The sequence below is a fragment of the Nyctereutes procyonoides genome, unplaced genomic scaffold (genome assembly GCF_905146905.1).
Source record: "Nyctereutes procyonoides isolate TBG_1078 unplaced genomic scaffold, NYPRO_anot_genome, whole genome shotgun sequence".
Classification (NCBI taxonomy): domain Eukaryota; kingdom Metazoa; phylum Chordata; class Mammalia; order Carnivora; family Canidae; genus Nyctereutes; species Nyctereutes procyonoides.
In genome coordinates this window covers 44,212,191-44,231,790 of record NW_026575140.1, presented here as the reverse complement: position 1 = coordinate 44,231,790, position 19,600 = coordinate 44,212,191, and the positions used below count along the sequence as shown (strand labels likewise).

The following is a 19,600-nucleotide window of genomic DNA, read 5'->3' as shown; positions in this document are numbered from 1 at the left end:
GGAAGTAAAAGTGCATATGTTGGGTGTCCTAAACTATTGTTCACAGCCTCAGGAGAGAGGTTGACGGAAAAGGCACACGGTCCTCACTTACACTAGACAGGGCACTCTATGCCAGGAAGCAGAAGGCCTTGGCTTCCTTTCTTGAAGCAGTGAAAATATCATCTTTTCAGATGCCTCTCTGTCCTCTCACTGTCATCATCAATTTTTTCTCCTTCTTCCTCCCAAATGCTTTTTCCTGCCCACTTATGGTTTGGGCTGCTTCCTTAATAAAAGTGTCCTCTTATTTTCTGCTGCAATTACCTCTGCAGCTGATTTATTTATTTATCCTTGTCTTAGCCCGACTCTAAACGGACTTTGGAAAGTAGAGAAGAAAATCCAGTCTGCCTTTTGGAGGACATTGGACAGCCGAATAAATGCAGGTATGTACATTTGCATATTTTTTTAAAAGACCAAAGGAAAATGGCTTTAAAGAGAATAATGAAGCTGATTTTGAACTTATAGGGCTACCTGCCCTTATATCTTTTACTTTTTAAATATCACTATTTTAATTTTTCATTTCCAAATGTTGAGTGTGCTGGTTTAAAAATCCCAAGAGTGGGGATCCCTGGGTGGCTCAGTGGTTTCGCTCCTGCCTTTGGCCGAGGGGGCGATCCTGGAGTCCCAGGATCGAGTCCTGCGTCGGGCTCCCGGCATGGAGCCTGCTTCTCCCTCTGCCTGTGTTTCTGCCTCTCTCTCTCTCTCTCTCTCTCTTTCTCTCTCTCTCTCTCTCTGACTATCATAAATAAATAAAAATAAATCTTAAAAAAAATAAAAAACAAAAAATAAAAATCCCAAGAGTGTGAAAGTATAGGAAGTCCAAAGTAAAAAGTAAAGTTTTCTTATAATCCTTCCTAGTTATTCAGCATTTTAACAATTTATTATTTTTCCATATTATGCATATGCATGACCAAAAGGATCATAATATACATATTATGCCTTTTTTCACTTTGCAGTATGTCCTATATATTTTCCAGTGTGGGTTCATGTAGCTTTATGTCATCTTTTTTAACAGCTGCATAGTATTCCTGCATAGTATTCCTTTCCTGTTGATAGTTCTTGTTTTGTTTCATCTCCTGGTGTATGTTGTCAGTTGTATTTTCTCTTAAGTACCACACCTTGTCCATATATAATTACATATACTTGCCTGATTATTTACTTAGGGTGAAAGGGTATAACACCATCTCTGAGATCTTCTCCTGCCATGCCCATATAGGATCTCAAAGACAAAGGTTTATCATATCTTATAAAGCAGACTGTAGCTGCTTTGTTTTCCGTTTCTGTTTTTCGTTGTGGGATGGAGTTGGCCTAGTGTTGAGTTTGAAAACTTTCTTGCTTGACAGTTGATCTGAACCCTCAAGGTAAGTTATGAGCCTAGTCTTTCACCCTGTTTTCTGGAAGATTCTGGTTTTCAGGTTTTACTTTCAGGGATGAGAAAGTAAAATTGGGTGCCTCTCAGTTTATAGCATTGAGGTACATCTGGTTCATGTCTTTCCTGTAAGTATCTTGCCTTACCAGGGCAGCTGATAATCAATTACATGAGTTCGGTGAAAAGAACTGTGGCTGTTGTCCACACTCTATGACTTGTCTTGTTTTGAGCTTCCTTGGGCCATTATGCCAATTATGTAAGGGTCTTTGCTAGGTACTGGGGATACAAAGATGAATAATACAAAGTTCCTTGCCCCTAAGGGCAAGCATATATGAGTGGGAGAGAAACAGACATGTGTAAGATGGTCATAACCCAGTGTGGTTAGTGCAGCGAGGTGAGTTTGGGAGAGAAGATCTAACTTAGGGGATAGGATGGAAGTTCATAGGTGCTTCTTGGAAGAGGTAATGTTCAAGTTGAGTTCTTTTTTTATTTTTTTTAAGATTTTAAAATTTTATTTATTCATGAGAGCCAGAGACATAAGCAGAGGGAGAAACAGGCTCCTCAGAGGGAGCCCGATGTGGGACTTGATCCCCAGGCCCCAGGATCACCACCTAAGTCCAAGGGGGACGCTCAACCACTTAGCCACCCAAGCATCCCTCCAAGCTAAGTTCTAAAGGAAATTGCAGTTTGCCGTGAAGGGGATGAAGTGGAAAGGTATTCCTGGTAGAGAAATCAGGATGACCAAAGGCAAGAAGGTGTGAAACATAGAATAGGGAGGGAGCTAGCTCTGTGGGTTTCAGGCATGAAGTCAGAGGCCAAGAGTGATGGAAGATGAGGCTTGGGATTGGCTAGCTGGCATGTGATGGAGGGACTCTGTTAGGAGTTTGAGACTTCACTTGTAGATTAATCAGAGAATCCGATATGTGTTACAGAGGCATTATTTTGAGGGCTAAGTGAAGTTTGGCTTGGCAGGCAGAAGGAAAGTAGGAACCTGGGGTCAGGGAAATTAGTTTGTAGGCAGCTGGTATCAGAGTGAGGGGAAGAAAGAATGTAGGGCTTTCCTTTGTCACCCTTCCTTTCTGCCTTGTCTAAGGCTAAGTTGCTGGGGCTGGCTCTTTGATCCTAGTTGCCCTCCCTTTAGAGGGAGCTCAGGTGAATGACTTATTTGTAAATTTCTCACCAAGTTCTGACCTCTTCAAAACAAGGCTTCCAGCCCTTCTTCTGCTGCCACATAGTGTACGCATCATCCTACCTGCCTGTGGAGTGACAAGCACCTGGCTCTGTTCATTTAATTTTAAAGACCGTTTCATATGGCTCATCAGCCTGAATTGGTAGTCACCTTGCATATATTATCTCAGAGCCAGCCCTGGGCTAAGCTCTGGGGGGCATGAAGATAGATAAAATATGGGTTCACACCCTTACTCAGCTCATAGGGTGGTGGGAGGTAGACAAAGTTAAAGATGATGTGATCTATGCCATAGGTCAATTCAAAAGTGAAATAATTCTAGTAGAGGTAGCAACATTAGTAGCATTAACATCAGTGGTTCCAGAATGAGCCATATTTTTCAACTACCACTTTTGTACAAATAGAGAAGACAAATTTAATCTGTGTCTAAAATTAGTCTGATTTTTGAGAACATGGACTGATCATAATTAGAATCAATTAGAATTGATTATTTTCATTGTTACAATGGATAGTTTCACCTATCATAAGTTATGATGCATTTGATTTTCAGAGAGGGAAGGGCAAGGGGAGATACCTACCTGCTTGAGATATGTTTCTGCCTTCTTACCTTCCTAATATTTTCTTTTACCACTTGAATCTTAGCACATAGAATGACCACACTATCTCATTTTCCTTCCACTACAGTATCTAAATATAAAAGAGGACTGCAATGCCATGGCTTTCTGTGCTAAAATGAGGAGCTCCAAGAAGACTGAGGTGAATCTGGAGGCCCCTGAACCAGGGGTGGAAGTGCTGTTCTATCTTTCTGATAGGGAGCCCCTCCGGCTGGGCAGCGGAGAGTACACAGCAGAGGAGCTATGCATCAGGGCCGCGCAGGAATGCTGTGAGTACTGGCAGTTGCCCAAGGTACATTTCCGTGGCACACCATCCTGCAGGCAGATCCTGGTGTCTCTGCCCCTGGGAGCTCTGCCAAGTGGAAAGAGGTGTGGGCTCCATGAGGCAGAGGCTCTGCTCTGCCTCTGCCACTTAATTGCATTTGATCTTAGTCCAGTGATTTTAATTCTGGGAGTTGCACTTTTCACTTTCTTCATCATAAAATGGCTTATTCCTGCTCTGTCACTAATTGAGCTTGCAATACCAAGGAATGATGCTTGCCTTCTGTGGAGGTCAGTTTTTATTTCCCCTACCTCTAGGAAACTGGAATAATATCAGCACTAAATCAGTAAAAGCATCTGGTACAAAGTTACAAGATCAGTACGTGGCATCTCTCAATATCTGAATGATTGTTCAAAACTTCTTCTGAAAAGTATGATCCATCCTTCTGCCACTATAATTTGCTTCCCCCTCATGATGCTGACCTGAAGTGAAAAGTTGTCACTTCGTGGCTTGGTCTCAATGCCAGGTTGTACAAAGGGCAGTGAGGCTGTGAACAACATGGTCTTTCTTTTCCCCCAAGTGAGCCTTGTTTTACTTAAGTTAGCCTGTTCCCCTCAGAAGGTGAGAAACCAAAGTGAATAACAAAATGAAGCCCCTTTCATTATCCTTTGAACTTGGAATCAGTGACAGTTTTTGTCTACCTACTTTTATATGACTAGTAAAGTTAAATCGTAGAAACGTAAGGATCTGATCCCCTGGGATTGTGGTGATGATTGTATAACTGTACATATACTAAAATTCACTGAATTGTACACTTAAAATGGGTAGACTTTATGATATGTAAATTATATCTTTTTTTTTTACCTTTGATGTCATGCTTTATTTGTTCATCTGTAAATTATATCTTAATGAAACCTCATTTTATGATGATGCGACTAGCAATGATGGCAGACAATCCATGCTTCATTTATATCATCTTTAGCCCTCACAACTGTGGTGGGGTAGTATGGACGTTTCAAGAAATACCTACCTAGTTTGTGATACAGCTTGTCTAGAAATCCATTTTTCTTCTGATGTATATCTTTCTGCCTCAAATGCATTAAATACCAGAGTTCCAATGAAAGGGGAAAAAGGTTGGTGCTATAGGGAAGAGTGTAGTAGGTCCTTACTAACTAAACATGACACTAGATAAAATTGGCTGAGACATATAGATTATAGTGGTGATTTTGACTAGATAGCAGAGTATATAAGGATCTAGCTTTAGACATCAATTTTAAAAGTATTTGTAATTAGCAAAAATCTAGACGTAAATTGATGCTTCTAATGCATTTTTTTTAAGGTGTGTGTTTTTCAAATCCTTTCGCTTGAGGTTTAGTTTATAGTGTTTATTCTGTTAGCCCAGCTTCTTGCCATCGGGTTTGTATGGAGTTGTTGGACTATAGTTAATGAGAAAGCAAGGGGCTGCTAAAGGAGATAAGGGGCGAGAGCCTGAGTCCACAGGCAGACGTAGCCACTGAGTTTGCTGTAGCTCTGGGCTGAGGGCCAGTCAGTGTGGGGCACCAGCTGCTAAGCCTGGTCTGTAGAGAATGAGTAGGCTCTTTGATAACTGACTCAGGGGAATGGTGCAAACATGTATTAATTTTAAAAGTATATGAGTACAGAAAGCCATGTATTCTTATAGTTCTGGTTATTATTATAGTAAGTGGTAATTGGAAGCAGTATTGTTTTCTTCCTTCTTGTCCACTGAATATATGGTCAGTTTTTGTTCTTTCAGCTCTCATTCTTTTACTTCCTTGGTAGCTCTTTCTTGGTGTGAATCTTAACTTTGCATTTTATTAGCCAAGTAGCCTTGAATCAGACTAAATCTCAAGAGGCCACAGTTTCTTCACTGGTAAATGGCAGAAACATTAATTACCTCATTAAGTGTTAGGAGGATTAAAAGATAATAAATGTAGAATGTGTTAGCCTGATGCCTGACACCTAACCATCAGTAAATGTTAGTGTTGTTAAAATTATCCAGTACTTTTATATAAAAAGCTCTCTCTCTGATCTTCCTGTTTATAAGTACTAATATTATTAGAGTCAAGCCTGTGGTAGAATTACAGATTCATGGTTAGAAATAAATTATGCTTCAAGATGTATGTGTCAGTGCACATTCAAGTCTGAGTATGTGTGAAGAAAGGCTGCGTTTCTAGGCCAGCCCACAAAGGCCAGTTCGTGAAGGAAGACCTATAGTATACCTAAAACATAGTCCTAACAATACTGAATCTAAAATTCATTTGCTTTTGTTCTCAAGGAAAAATACTCTTTGAAGTTTACCCCCATCCTCTCTGTATAAGGGGGAGTGACTTCCGAGGGGATTGGTGCAGATCCCTTGAGAGGCAGGAACTGACCACCTCAGCGAGGAGGAAAGCGTTAGGATGTCAGGGCATCTGCCGCTTCTTCACACAGTGTGTGCACTGGAGAGAGTTGGTGCCGAGGTCCCTGTAGGTGCCAGTCTCGCTTGGGATGTCTGATTTGGGAAATGGCAATTACCTTATATGTTCATATATTGCTCAGATGACTGTATCTTTGTTCGAGGCCTGGCCATACATGAAAATATCAGTCATAATTGATTATTTGCAATCACCTTCTTCCCTTCCCCCATGCTTTTAGATTGCGCGTCTGTGTAATTTTAATCATGGGCTCAGAAGTCAATGGAAAGGTGCTTTCTTGGCTTCATAATCTCTTTTATCTTTTTAATCATCCTTGTGTCAAAGGAGGCAGTTCGTGGGGGTAGGGCAGCAAGGGAGCACTATCGCACCACTCTTGTTAAGCATATATCTTCTTTTTAGTTGGCTACTAATAAAAAATATTTATGATAACTATACAGAGTACTTAAGTGTATTTATTTATTATTAATGGTAATAGATTTTTTATCACTTACAAAAATCACTTTGGTGATTTCGTGTGCTACTGCCAGGAACTTCTCTGCATGTTTAATGCATAATCAGGGTGTGTTAGAATTGTTAAAACATTTCTGTAGGAGCAGATTGGGGATTTCCTAAACTCCAAGAATGTCTCTGGGATTAGCAAGGTGCACATCAGGTGGGATCTGGGAACCTCTCAGCTGGCATATTTTTTCTTTTAGGCAGGATTTATTAAGACTGTCATAGACACTGTGATGAGAAATATCATTAGACTTTTATTTTAAAATGGTTTTAATCTGGTTTGCCAGGAGCTACAGTACATATTCCTGGGGAGCCATGGTTCTTAATTATCATGATTAAAACTGCCTGATTAAACATGGTTGGAAGTCATATTTGCCCTAAGAGGATAAAAATGTGACCTAGATTCTTCAGATAAGAGAATTTGTTGTCCTTGCTTTGAAAACAGATGGCCTAATGTATCTATCTTCAATTTTCTGATATGTTCTTTACTTTTCCCCAGGTATCTCTCCACTTTGTCACAACCTCTTTGCCCTGTATGATGAGAACACCAAGCTCTGGTATGCTCCGAATCGCACCATCACCGTTGATGACAAGACATCGCTCCGGCTCCACTACCGGATGAGGTATGGGTCCCTGCCTGGCTTCCTCTTTCAGGGGTATGAAAGTTAGCCTGGAGCCCTGAGTCACTTACTAAGAAGGTTTGTAGTCATTTTGTAGTTGGTTGAGTTTTGTTTTTGGTATGAGAAAGGACTTTTTCGATATTTGAAATACAATTCAAGATGAATTTGATCATCTCCTTCTGCCACATTTTACAAAAGACATTATTATGCAGAGGGTATTTTGAATAGAATTACTATCCTACAGCAGAGTTTTTCAAGCGGTGAGTCTTCATTATGAATTTAATTCCGTGAGTTGTGACTAGAATTTGTTTTAAAAAAGAAACAGGCAAGAAGAGGTAATATCAGCATATACACATATGCTAAAAATATTGTTTTTGTTTTTACAGCTTCTGTTTGTGATATGCAAGTCTGTGTATCAGGTCATGATACAATAAACTATTTCTTCTTAAAAGTTGCAGCTAAAGAGTTTGAGAGGCACTGCTTAAAGTGGTTCCCTAGAAATTCTAGTTTGGTCTTGTTCTCAAGGGGTAGATATTTTGATCCACTCCCTGAGGATTTTTGTCTAGTGGGCGGGATTCTCACTTTTCTTCTGATGCCTCTTCTCCTATATTGCCTCTTCTATATTGTAGACTTTCTTAAATGTCACATAATCTTCCAAGGGGGTATAGACAGTACTTCTGACTGTAGTCAAGAGACTACACTGTAGTCTCTTGAGTTTAAAAACCCATTTGCTATGTATCTAGAATTGAAAATAGGTTTTCAATAGAATTGAAAATAAATACTAGTGGGGATCCCTGGGTGGCGCAGCGGTTTGGCGCTTGCCCTTGGCCCAGGGCGCGATCCTGGAGACCCGGGATCGAATCCCATGTCAGGCTCCCGGTGCATGGAACCTGCTTCTCCCTCTGCATATGTCTCTGCCTCTCTCTCTCTCACTGTGTGACTATCATAAATAAATAAAAAAATTAAAAAAAATTAAAAAAAAGAAAATAAATACTAGTAAAGCACAAGTGAATATATATTTAGCAAAGGTGCTTATAAACCATGTGTATACTTTTTGAAAAGGATCTTAACTTACTTAGATGTGATGAAATTAGATTTGATCAGGTGCTAATGGAATGTAAGGACCTGCTAGAAAAGCCCTCAGGGATCTCAGAGGCTCTCCCCAGGATTTTAGCTGCTCTTTCCTTTGGGAAGTTGGTAGAGTTGTTAACATTCCAGAATGGTCTGGATGTTTTTCTCAGCAGCAGTTGAACCAGATCTACTTTCTTTGATAATCATCCTAGGGCTGACTTTTTTTTTTTTTTTCTTCTTTCTGTACTCACCCAAGATCTCACCTTAAGGGGAGAGGTGTACACCATGTGAGATTTCACGCCCCAGATTTAGGGAAACATTCACCCCACCCACCTGAGCCTTATGACTATATTTGGATTTGTTTTTCAAAGTATAATCTTGTTTTTTGTGGCCTGGGGGTTGGCTGTGTGATCCAGCATTGAAATGTGTCTTTGCAGCTGGCAGTCCAGGGAGGGAGCATGTCATACTGAGCTCTAGTCCTTCCCTGTAGGTTTCTCCACTTGGCTCAGAATCTGGAATGGTAGAATTGGGGTCTTGGATGAGACCTGAGTTTACCTAATTTAACTATCACAACTGTTTGGAGTGGGGTGGTGGTGGTGGAATGACTGATGTCCCAAAGGGAGATATGAGTTATTTACCCAGAGTCATATACCTGGTGAATCCTCTTGTCAGCTCCAGAGCCCTCCTTGAGACATTTTTGTCTCAAGGTCTTTGTTGACTGTGTGAGTCCCTCACCCCTAAAGGCTTTCTTTGCCTCCTCCCTGTACTGTTAGCTGCCAGGAAGTGCATGGCTACTTCGTTTTTGGCACCTTGACTTTGTACCTGACATTGCGCTTCAACAGGATATTGCTTTGTTACCACAGGCTCTTTGAACTTGGAAAAAAAAAATCCCACCCTAAGCTAAAACATTTGCATTACAACAAACTACAAAAACTTTAAAACCTCATAATCTCACCACTAAAGATGGTGTAATATGAAAACAAATATTAGTGACTATTTCAGTGGAATCCCAGCTCTATTTTGGGAAATACTCTGTGCTTCAATTATAATTCTCTGTCTTTAGATAATACTTTTAATAGTTACTGTTTTATAATGTATCTTAATATAAAATAAGCATATTTTTTATTCCTTTTTAAGAAAAAATATTTTCTTGCTCTTTCATTCAAATGAATTTCACTATCCATTAGTAAAGTTCTATAGAAACCAAGAGAGAATTTGTTGTGTATAATATCTATATGTAAACTTAGAATATGCAGTCATTTGTAATGTAATTTTCTCAAAAACTTGCAAAGAAGGCACATCTCCTTAATAGGTCTATCTGTTTATCTCGTCCTCCCCCTTCCTTCCTGTGTCGTCCCTTCACGCCATGATGAAAAGGAATCTACACAGCTATTATACTACATTTATTTATGCCATTCTATATTTTTTTCCATTAGCATGTTCTAATACCAGAAATTTGTGTGTGGCCCAAGTTTGATGGACATTTTGATAATTAACTTTAAAAAGGAGTGTAGAGCATTTTTTTCATATGTCTGTTAGCTGTCTGTATGTCTTCTTTGGAAAAATGTTCATGTCTTCTGCCCAGTTTTTAATTGGATTATTTGTTATTTGGTTTCAAGTCATAGAAGTTCTTTATTTTGGGTATTCGTTTCTTTTTGGAAATGTCATTTGCAATTTCTTCTCCCATTTGGTAGGTTGTCTTTTTGTTATGTTGATGGTTTTCATTGCCTGTGCAAAAGTTTTTTGTTTTGGTATCAGCTCAGTATAATTTGTTTTTGTTTTCCCTTGCCTCAGGAGACCTATCTAGAAAAATATTCCTGCAGTTGATGTTGAAGAGATTACTGCCTGTGTTTTTTTCTAGGAATGTTATAGAATTGTTTTTTTTTCCTTTTTTTTTTTTTAATGATAGTCACACAAAGAGATAGAGAGAGAGAGAGAGAGAGAGAGAGAGAGAGAGGGGCAGAGACACAGGCAGAGGGAGAAGCAGGCTCCATGCACCGGGAGCCCGATGTGGGATTCGACCCCGGGTCTCCAGGATCGCGCCCTGGGCCAAAGGCAGGCGCCAAACCGCTGCGCCACCCAGGGATTCCCTGTTATAGAATTGTTGAATCGTTATTTGGTACACCTGAAACTAGTAGAACACTGTCTCAATTCCATTTGAGTTTAAAACAAATGTACCTTCTAGTTTTGTCTTACTAGGACAAAATTAGGAAGGTACTGATTTTGATAGTCACTGATTTGAAGGTTTATGCTTTTTGTTTCTTCATCTTACTAAATAGCTGTCAGCCTTTGCCAGTGGGCAATTTCTAGACCCAGCCTTGCTTTAGGCTCTGCTCAGCCATTACTGAAATAGTAAAGCTGTACATTAGTCTCATTTCCTCAGCCTTATCCTGTTTGAACATCTTGCCAAAAGATTTCCAAATCAGAGCTGGTCCCACAGGGCACAGGTAACAGCCTTGAAGAATGTTTTTATTGAGATCCCATTGAAGATCATGTTCTGCCCAAAGAGGGTATATTGGGCCCTTGGCTTTACCAGGTCCTAGGATTCTTTCTCAGTGAGACTCACGGGATGTAGCAGAAGAGGACCATGCCTTGTACTGGTTCAGGGAAAATCTGTCTTCAGTGCTTCTCTTTCAAACAACCTCCTCCGTCCTGGAGATTCTTTTATGCCTTTTCCCAGGTACCTTTCCATATTGCACATGATTTTCATTTTCTTTTTTTTTTTTTTATTCTCATTTTCTCATCCCTACATCCACTGCCAGACAGAATTTACATGTCTGCATGCACTTCTCTGAGAGCCCTGCTTTGCATGTTTGTGAAAGAAGTGCCTGGCACAGGGTAAATGTTGAGAAGCTCTTAGCTACTACTGTCTTTATCGTCCTTGGAACCTTTCACCTGTCTCCTTCCACACTGACTCCCAGAGCTTCTAGTAGATGTCTGCTTATCATGTGAATGATGAGAACTCTCTGGTTTGGACTTGATTTGATAGCCAGAGAAGTTGGCTGTGTCCTCATTGATTTCTTTTTTTTTCCTGCCCCAGTGTCAGATTTTCCTGTATTTGCTCAGTTGGTAGAATCCGTTCACTTCTTATTTTCTGCTTACCTGGGATAGCTGATGCTGGTTGAGTCCTCCCATCCTGTGCTCTTTTCTGCCATTGAAAAGTGGACTCCTCAGTCTGGCAATTGGGAGGAAATTTGTTGCTTCTTCATTCCATGGTTGTTTTTTGTCAGCACATGGGCATGTCAAGGAAGCAAAACCCAGGTACCAGTTGGGTCTGTGGCCTAGAGATGGGCTGGATCAGCTTGGCCCATTCACTTTCCCACATTCCAGAGCTCCCTGTGTTTCTCTTACAGGTGGCAGAGGCAAGTAGTAGTTAAGAGAACAGGATTGTGGTCAGATCACCTAGTCTCTTGGAACCTCAGTTTTCCTTGCCTGTAAAATAGAATCAGTGGAACTTCCCTTGTGCAGTTGCTGTAAGGATTAAATGGCATAAAGTGCTTATTAGTTTCATTCCACTGGAAGCTGAGGCTTGTGGTAGTGCTCATATATTTCTTCTACTTCAGCTGTATTCATTGTAAGATAAACTATCAATTTTGGAAAAATGGGAAAAAAGGAAACAGTGCTATATTACCTGTACATCTTGATTATACAAGGAAACTAAAATCGTTTGAACAGAAATGTTGGAATGTGAATAAAATGGGTCTTGGAAACAAGGCAGGGTGGCCTTATTAAAGGTGAAGGGAGTGGCCGGGCCAGCCTCTGGTCTTATCAGCTGTAGCTTCCTATTTAGGAAGATGTAGTGGAAAGTCACTTTATCTTCCTGAGTCATAGGTTCTGGCAGGACACTCTTCACAGAGTGCTTGTAAGAGTGAAAAGAAAAAGGACTTCATAACCAATGAAGAGCTCCACAGGTCTGTCTGTCTGTCTGTCTGCTTGCTTTTCAGGCAAGTTTAGCCTCCAGCACTGAGCACTCTGGGTATAACCAGGATACCTCTCCCATACATTCTGAATTGATGTTTATTTTCCTGTCTTCCAGGTTCTATTTCACCAACTGGCATGGGACTAATGATAATGAGCAGTCTGTATGGCGACATTCTCCAAAGAAGCAGAAAAATGGCTATGAGAAAAAAAAAGTTCCAGATGCTACCCCTCTTCTTGATGCCAGTTCTTTGGAGTATCTCTTTGCTCAGGTGAGACGTTTGGGCCCAAGAGAAACTAGAGTTCCCGGGAAGGGTAAGGCATCACAGAGTTCAGATTCCCTTGAGCAGCTGAACTTGTTGGTAGCTAGGGTGTTTGTTTTATGGCCCTCTCTTTGGGCAGGCCTTGCCACCTGTGGACTTGCCCAAGATGAAGAGCATAAAGGCAGCAATTCAGTGTCCCAGGGGGCTGGTTGTCCCACTTGTGAGCTTTTAAGACTTCATTTCTTCCCTATTCTTCTCTTTCTCCCTCATCTCCTATCATTTTACTTCTCATCCACAGTGCCTCCCATGGAGAGAGCAAAGGCAAGCTATAAATGAGGGAAGGTGTAGTTCAGTAGGATGAATGGGGACATCTCAGCAGTCAGAGTAACATTCAGGGAGGAAAGAGGTGGCTACTCTTGGTCACAGCGGTCGTAGGGTAGACAAAAGCCAGAAGAGAATCAGAGATGTAAGAGTCACCTAAATTATATTACCCTGAGATACCCAACATTTTTGGTGACATGCTTCCTGAGTTTTTACCATGTAGGCATATATTATGTACTGTGTAGTTTTTAAAAAAATATTGTATCATTTTATAAACTGCTTTTTTATCCATCCTATTGATGATATTTGAGATGTCAATTAAAAGTATATAATGGCTTCATAATAATTCACTCATTCAACAAATATTTACTGAATGTCTGTGTACTCTTTGCTGCAGTGCTACAGACACTGTGGTGAACAAGACAGACATGGTCTCTGCAGCATCAGATACCAAATCAAGTGGGACAAAGAGAAAACAAATGAGCAAATAAAATGATACATAGGTAATACAGAAGAATTGTGAGAAGTGCCATGAAGGAAAAAGCTTTTGTGACAGAGAATATGGGGAGGGGATTGGAGTGGGAATATCTAATTTAAATAGTATGATCAGAGAAAGTCTCTAAGGAGGTGACACTTTTACCAAATCTGGAAGAATAAGGAGTCTGCAGTTCTAAGGAGGGAGCGGGGAAATTATTTCTTCTCTAGTGCATGGTTTTTTAACAGTAGCACTAGTGACATTTTGGGCTGAGTAATTTTTTGCTGTGAGAAACTACCTTATGCCCTGTAGGATATTTACCCAGACCCCTGGCCTCTACTCATTAAATGCCATCCTCCCAGTAGTGACAATCAAAAATGCCTCCAGACATTGCCAGGTATCCCCTCCAGGGAAAAATCTCCCTGCTTGAAAACATCTGATAGGGAGAGAACAGAATGCAGGAAGGCTATGGGGCAGGCCAGAGCTGAGGAGAAAGTGTGTGTATCTGAAGGAGAGGAGGGTGATAAGGAGTGAGACTGGGAAGGCCGATGAGGAGAAGATCCTATGCTTTGGTCCCAGGGAGAGAAGATGCTGGTTTGACCTAGTGCAGTGGTAGTAATGTTAGAGAAAAATGGTTGGATCTACAATTAATTCCAGAGATAGAATTGATAGGATTTACTGATGGGTTGGCTGTGGAAAGGAAGAAATTCTGAAGTATCAAAGATGATGTTGAGGTTTCTGTTATGAGCAGTGTTTGCTAGATAACAAAGTCCTTCCCTATGTAGGGAAGACAGCAAGTTGGAGAAGGGGTGGGAACAGGCCTTTTCTTTTGGAGATGCCTGTGGAGATTGCAGGTGGGAAGTGAGTAGAAGGCTGCAGTCCATAGGAAAAGGCCTCATTTATTTAATTCATTTCTTCTTTGTGGACATTTTTGGCTTTTCCTAAGTTTCCCTAGGATGCTGTCACTCTTACAGTAACAGTTATTGTGGACAACCTCCATGTGTGTTTCTGTATGTGTTGTAGTATTTCTTTGGGATATGCTTTCACATGTGATTTTTATGTCCCAGTTATAGTCCATTGTACAGCTTTAGTTTCTGGTTGTGTTTGGTCCCCATTCCATACATATCTTCGAAGTGGCCTTAGAGGCAACAGAAATGCACAGCCCTGGGCAGGTAGTATGTTGAAAAAATTAAATGAACTGGCCATTTTCAGATTAATCATTTTTTGTTCAACCTTCCAGTTTTCTGTATTCAAAGGAAGAGCATGCCATACTTCAAGAATAAGTATTGCATTAGAATCTGACCTTTGAGAGGTTCAGGAATGAGTTAGTTGAAGTAGTTATACAGTGATGTTTACAGAAAATCACAGCCAAACAAAACAGTTTCAGATTTTGTTCTGTTCTTCACACGTTGCTGGCAGAGATGATTGTTGTTGGTTGGTCTTTAGGAGTTTATGGAAGTGAACAGTGGCCTTTTCTTACCTGAGAGAAACAAGCAGTCTATCTTGGAAAGAAGAGGAACTGCAGCAGTGAGAAGCCTCCATCCAGAAGGTTAAAGTACCTTCAGGGAAAGCGAGTCTTACTTATATAGAAACACTGCCCTCATTTTTCACGTCTACCTCTGTTCAGCTAGAGAACAGCTGAAGTGTTGAGTGTACTTAGTGTTAGTAAGGATTGAGTGTGGTTGTAGCACAGTGTTGCAAAACCAGAGCCCTGGAGTCACATCTAGGTTTGACTTACCCCCACCACTTCCTGGGTCCCTGGCTCCCATGGCACTCTATCTTTCCACTTGACTTTGTTTCTTATAGCTATTTGATGTTCTCTATTTCTGTTTATCTATTCTTTCTTCTCAGCATGGAGTCTTCCTGTGGTCAGGGATGCAGTTTGGCTTACTGCTATGTATCTCCCTGGCACCTAGAATGACATCTAGCCCATAATTGGTTCTCAGTAATCAATAATTACCAAATACGTGAGTGAAGTGATTTAACCCTGGGGTGCCTTAGATTTTTCATCTGCTAAGTAGAAGTGATAATGTTAGCATCCACCTCAAAGGGTTGTTGCAAAGATAAAGTGAAACAGTATATAAAAGGAACCTAATACAGTGTCTAGTACTGAGGTTAGAGTTTAAGAAAAGGGAGCTAGCATTGCCATCATCGTCATTACTCTATACAAGTGATGAGTACTGATTTTTAGTTTTCTTTCTCTGTTTTCGAAGCCCTCACTGGCTCTTGGGTGGTTGTGCACCTCCAGCAGGGGGTGGTGGTGGTAATATTTTGGTGATACATTTCACTACTAGAAGCTTAAACAACAGATAACAATAAATCTGTGTGGTAATGACACACTGTAGAATGTGGATCCTTCCCCTTTTTCTAAATCAACCTCCAAACAGGGTGTGGTGCCCTGTCAGTTAGACACCCAGTTCCTAGGCTAGGCTGTCTCAGTGTATATGGGATCAATGAGCCAGTGCCACCAGCTGTCACTCTCTCTTGCCCTGGTGCTGTCCAAAACCTAGTACACTCTGCTGGCTGCCATCATTTATAGATAAGCCCCGAGAAAGGACCCTTACATGTTTATGCTATTCATCAGCAGGTAACATACTGCTCAGTAAATATTTGTTAAAAAAAAAAAACAAATTAACCTGGGGAGAACATTGCCTGAACCCTTCATACTCAACTGTTGAGAAAGAACTTTGGTGCCAGAGAAGCTGTAAATCCTATTAGTCTCATTGCTGTACTGTTTTTCTGGGTGGCACCTCCCTGTGTGGGGAACTTTACTGTCAAGGTTAGAGACATGGGCTTGAAACTTAAGTGGTGGCTCATTTCTTCTCACCTCTGCTCCAAAGGGACAATATGATTTGGTCAAATGCCTGGCTCCCATTCGAGACCCCAAGACTGAGCAGGATGGGCACGATATTGAGAATGAGTGTCTGGGAATGGCTGTCCTGGCCATCTCCCACTATGCCATGATGAAGAAGATGCAGTTACCAGAACTGCCCAAGGACATCAGGTAAATCTTCCTGCTGGTTACAGAATTAATTGTGGGGATGGTGCTTTTTATACATCTTCACACATCTCAGTTTAACCACTGACAGTTTTTGGCTGACCCCTGTTCTCTGCAGAGCCCAAATCTTGTTTAGAACATTTATAAAAGGTAGCACAGTTATAGTAGTGTACTGATTTTGAATGTTGGCTGATCTCAGAAATTTGTATTTGAGTGAAAGTTCTGGGCTAGTGATGCCAATCAGATTGGTGGCCCACGTACCCACCCCTTGCACCTCTGCCCATGGTGGGCATTGCCATCACTGCACTTTTTCCTTTTGTGCAGGACCAGCCTTAAAATCCTTCTCAATATTGTTCTACAGGCAGCTACTGTCATCCATAGCCTGAACTAGAGTTCACTGAGAGCTGTTAATTTGACGTGAAGGATGTTACCTGAAGAAAATTTTATTCACTTAAAATTATGTCATTCAGGGTCAAGTCTTTGTGAAGGAATATTCAATCTGTGTAATTCCTATCCATCTATAAACTATATTTTTACCAAGGAGAATGTTGTTTTGATTTTTTGATTGATGTTTTGATTTTTTTAAATTTATTTTTTATTGGAGGTCAATTTGCCAACATATAGAATAACACCCAGTGCTCATCCCATCAAGTGTCCCCCTCAGTGCCCGTCAGTCACCCCCATCCCCCGCCCACCTCCCTTTCTACCACCCCTTGTTCATTTCCCAGAGTTAGGAGTCTCTCATGTTCTGTCTCCTTTTCTGATATTTCCCACTCATTTTTTCCCAAGAGTTATTTTTTTTTAATTTTTATTTATTTATGATAGTCACACACACAGAGAGAGAGGCAGAGACATAGGCAGAGGGAGAAGCAGGCTCCATGCACCGGGAGCCCGATGTGGGATTCGATCCTGGGTCTCCAGGATCACGCCCTGGGCCAAAGGCAGGCGCCAAACCGCTGCGCCACCCAGGGATCCCACCAAGGAGTTATTTTGAATGTCATAAAAGAAGATAGTCTCATTGTGGAGAGCAAGTTATTTATAGCTGTATTATTTGTGATAGGCAGTGTGCCCCTTCTCATAAGGTTCCTCCCTGTATCTCTTGCCTTGGAGGAGAGTTTGGTGTGGATCATCGCAGTGCTCCTCAGTGATGCAGGACTGGTTAGATACATGCTCTGCCGCTGCTTTCTTGTTTCTCTGTGGCTTTTGCTCTGGGCACTTCCTCTTTCCTTTGTCATGAGACTAAGGTGAAAAATGACCCCTCCTCTGATCTTCCTCTGTTACATTAACCTAAAATGTTACAATATCTCTTGTGATAAATTCCTGACTTTGTAGTTTTCCACTGTCCTGAAACCATTCAAGGAGCAGGGATTACCCAGTGTCAGGTGCCATCTCAGACTAGGAGTAATAGGCAGACTGATCTCCCCACTCATTTGGTCCCCAGTTTATTCTTTCCTTCATGGGTGTTCATACTGTCCTTAAAACTGGCTTCTCATAGCAGTGTATCAGTTTAGTTATAGATACTTTCCCAATAGCACCGGCATAACTAACTGATCTTTCAGTTTCCTTGTCAATTCATTTAATATGTCTGGGATACTTTGACATGACAAACACGAAGTCTTTTGTATTTAATTAGATTTTACGTGTTTTTCCCCATTTCTTACAAAAGCAATATATGATCTTTACAGAAAAATTATGAAACAGACCTAAAAGTAGACTATACAAAGCATCTATAATCAGTCTTGACACCTTTGAAACCACTTTCTCACTGATGCTGAATCTTAATAGCAGTTTATGTGAGTACCTGTGTGCACAGCAACAGTGACACTAGCAAGCAAACACACAGATAAGTCCATTTTTCTGCCTGCCTTTGAGACCCAGAAAATTGGATAATACTTGTAGGAATTCCTAGTTCAGTAAAACCTGTGGGACATGTGCTTTTTTCTTCTCTTTCTGTCCCTAATCACCTCTATTTCCTTGTGATTGTCATCCTTGTGCTTACTCTAAGACCCACTGGGAGTAGGTCTTCCTTTCTCATTGGGCAACATGTGAAAGGAAGATTTATAGATTTGGGTTTGTTTCTATACTGTTCTCTTGACCTGTACATGAAAGAGAGACATATTTTTCTACTTTATTTTAGCTATAAGCGATATATTCCAGAGACATTGAATAAGTCCATCAGACAGAGGAACCTTCTCACCAGGATGCGGATAAATAATGTTTTCAAGGATTTCCTGAAGGAATTTAATAACAAGACTATTTGTGACAGTAGTGTATCTACTCATGACCTAAAGGTGAAATATCTGGCTACCTTGGAAACTTTGACAAAGCATTATGGCGCTGAAATATTTGAGACTTCCATGTTACTGATTTCATCAGAAAATGAGATGAATTGGTTTCATCCGAACGACAGTGGAAACATTCTCTACTATGAAGTGATGGTAACTGGAAATCTTGGAATCCAGTGGAGACAGAAACCAAATGTAAGTGGTTGATAGGTGGCTGATCAGAACAGACCATCATGTGTCACCCTTGCTGGCCGAGTGTATTCTGGTTAGATATAATGTATCACTCTTTTATTGTGTTCATGCGGCAATAGAACTAAAGTAAGTATTTGTTGAGTTCTGTAGGGAAATAGAGAAATATAACAGTAGTTTATATAATATATAATAACAGAATAATAATAACAGGCACTTACTGAGCACTTACCAGGTACTTTTCTAAGCATTTTACGTGTGTTACTCATTTATTCCTAAAAAGAAGCCCTGAGGGGAGTACTACCATTATTCTTATTTTATAGATGAACACAAAGAGGCACAGAGAAGTTAAGAAACTTGCCCAGAGTCAAAACCAGCTAATAAGTGATTGTGTCAAGAATTGAACTTTGGTTTCTGGCTCCATGAACTAGGGTAATTGATTTTGCAACTTAAAGCGCTTTTTTGAAGTGTTTGTTGGATGAGGCAATGGAGCCAGAGTGGTTTAAAAGCATGGGTTTGAAACCTAATTGGACCTGGTTCAGATCCTGGCTCCACTGTTTATAGTTCTGTAGCTTTAGGGGGTTACTTCCCCTGTATCAGCTGTAAAATGGAGATACTTACTGTATCTGCCTCATGGAGTTGCTAAGAGAGCTGAATGGCAGCAGAGAGCCCAGCATATAATAAATGTTCAAAAATAATTATAACTACCATCATGATTATCAATAATAATATTAAAGTAACAGATTTATTTTCTCTCAATTTTATTCATGCTAAAATACCAATGTCTAACATCAACTGCTTTTTTTCTACAGAATAGGTACACTTAATAAGAACGTATCTAATCCTCAAAGAACCTTGTGAAATGTAATCTGTTTTATGGACAGGGAAATGGAGGCTCAAATTGACGACCTGACTAGTGAATACCTAGCGGATTATTCAAGCAGAGGATTCATCTCCTTTTGAAAGTTTCAACTAGAATGTCGTTAGGAAGTCCAGATAATCGGTGGTAGATTCTAAAAGGAAAAAAGCTCAAGTTCTGTCCAGTCACATTTAAGAAGAACGT

General features: G+C 40.5%; 1 protein-coding gene across 3 annotated transcripts in view; it reads left to right on the top strand.

The window, feature by feature from the left end:
- The window catches only part of JAK1 (Janus kinase 1), a 129,896-nt gene that overhangs the window by 81,621 nt on the left and 28,675 nt on the right, over positions 1 to 19,600 (top strand). For all 3 annotated transcript variants that reach the window (XM_055305510.1, XM_055305511.1, XM_055305512.1), the window contains 6 exons: positions 337 to 419; positions 3,276 to 3,474; positions 6,897 to 7,020; positions 12,125 to 12,278; positions 15,906 to 16,069; positions 18,201 to 18,543. In XM_055305510.1, the coding sequence (XP_055161485.1) occupies positions 414 to 419; positions 3,276 to 3,474; positions 6,897 to 7,020; positions 12,125 to 12,278; positions 15,906 to 16,069; positions 18,201 to 18,543 (990 nt within the window). In that variant the 5' untranslated portion in view covers positions 337 to 413. The remainder of the gene's footprint in view (positions 1 to 336; positions 420 to 3,275; positions 3,475 to 6,896; positions 7,021 to 12,124; positions 12,279 to 15,905; positions 16,070 to 18,200; positions 18,544 to 19,600) is intronic.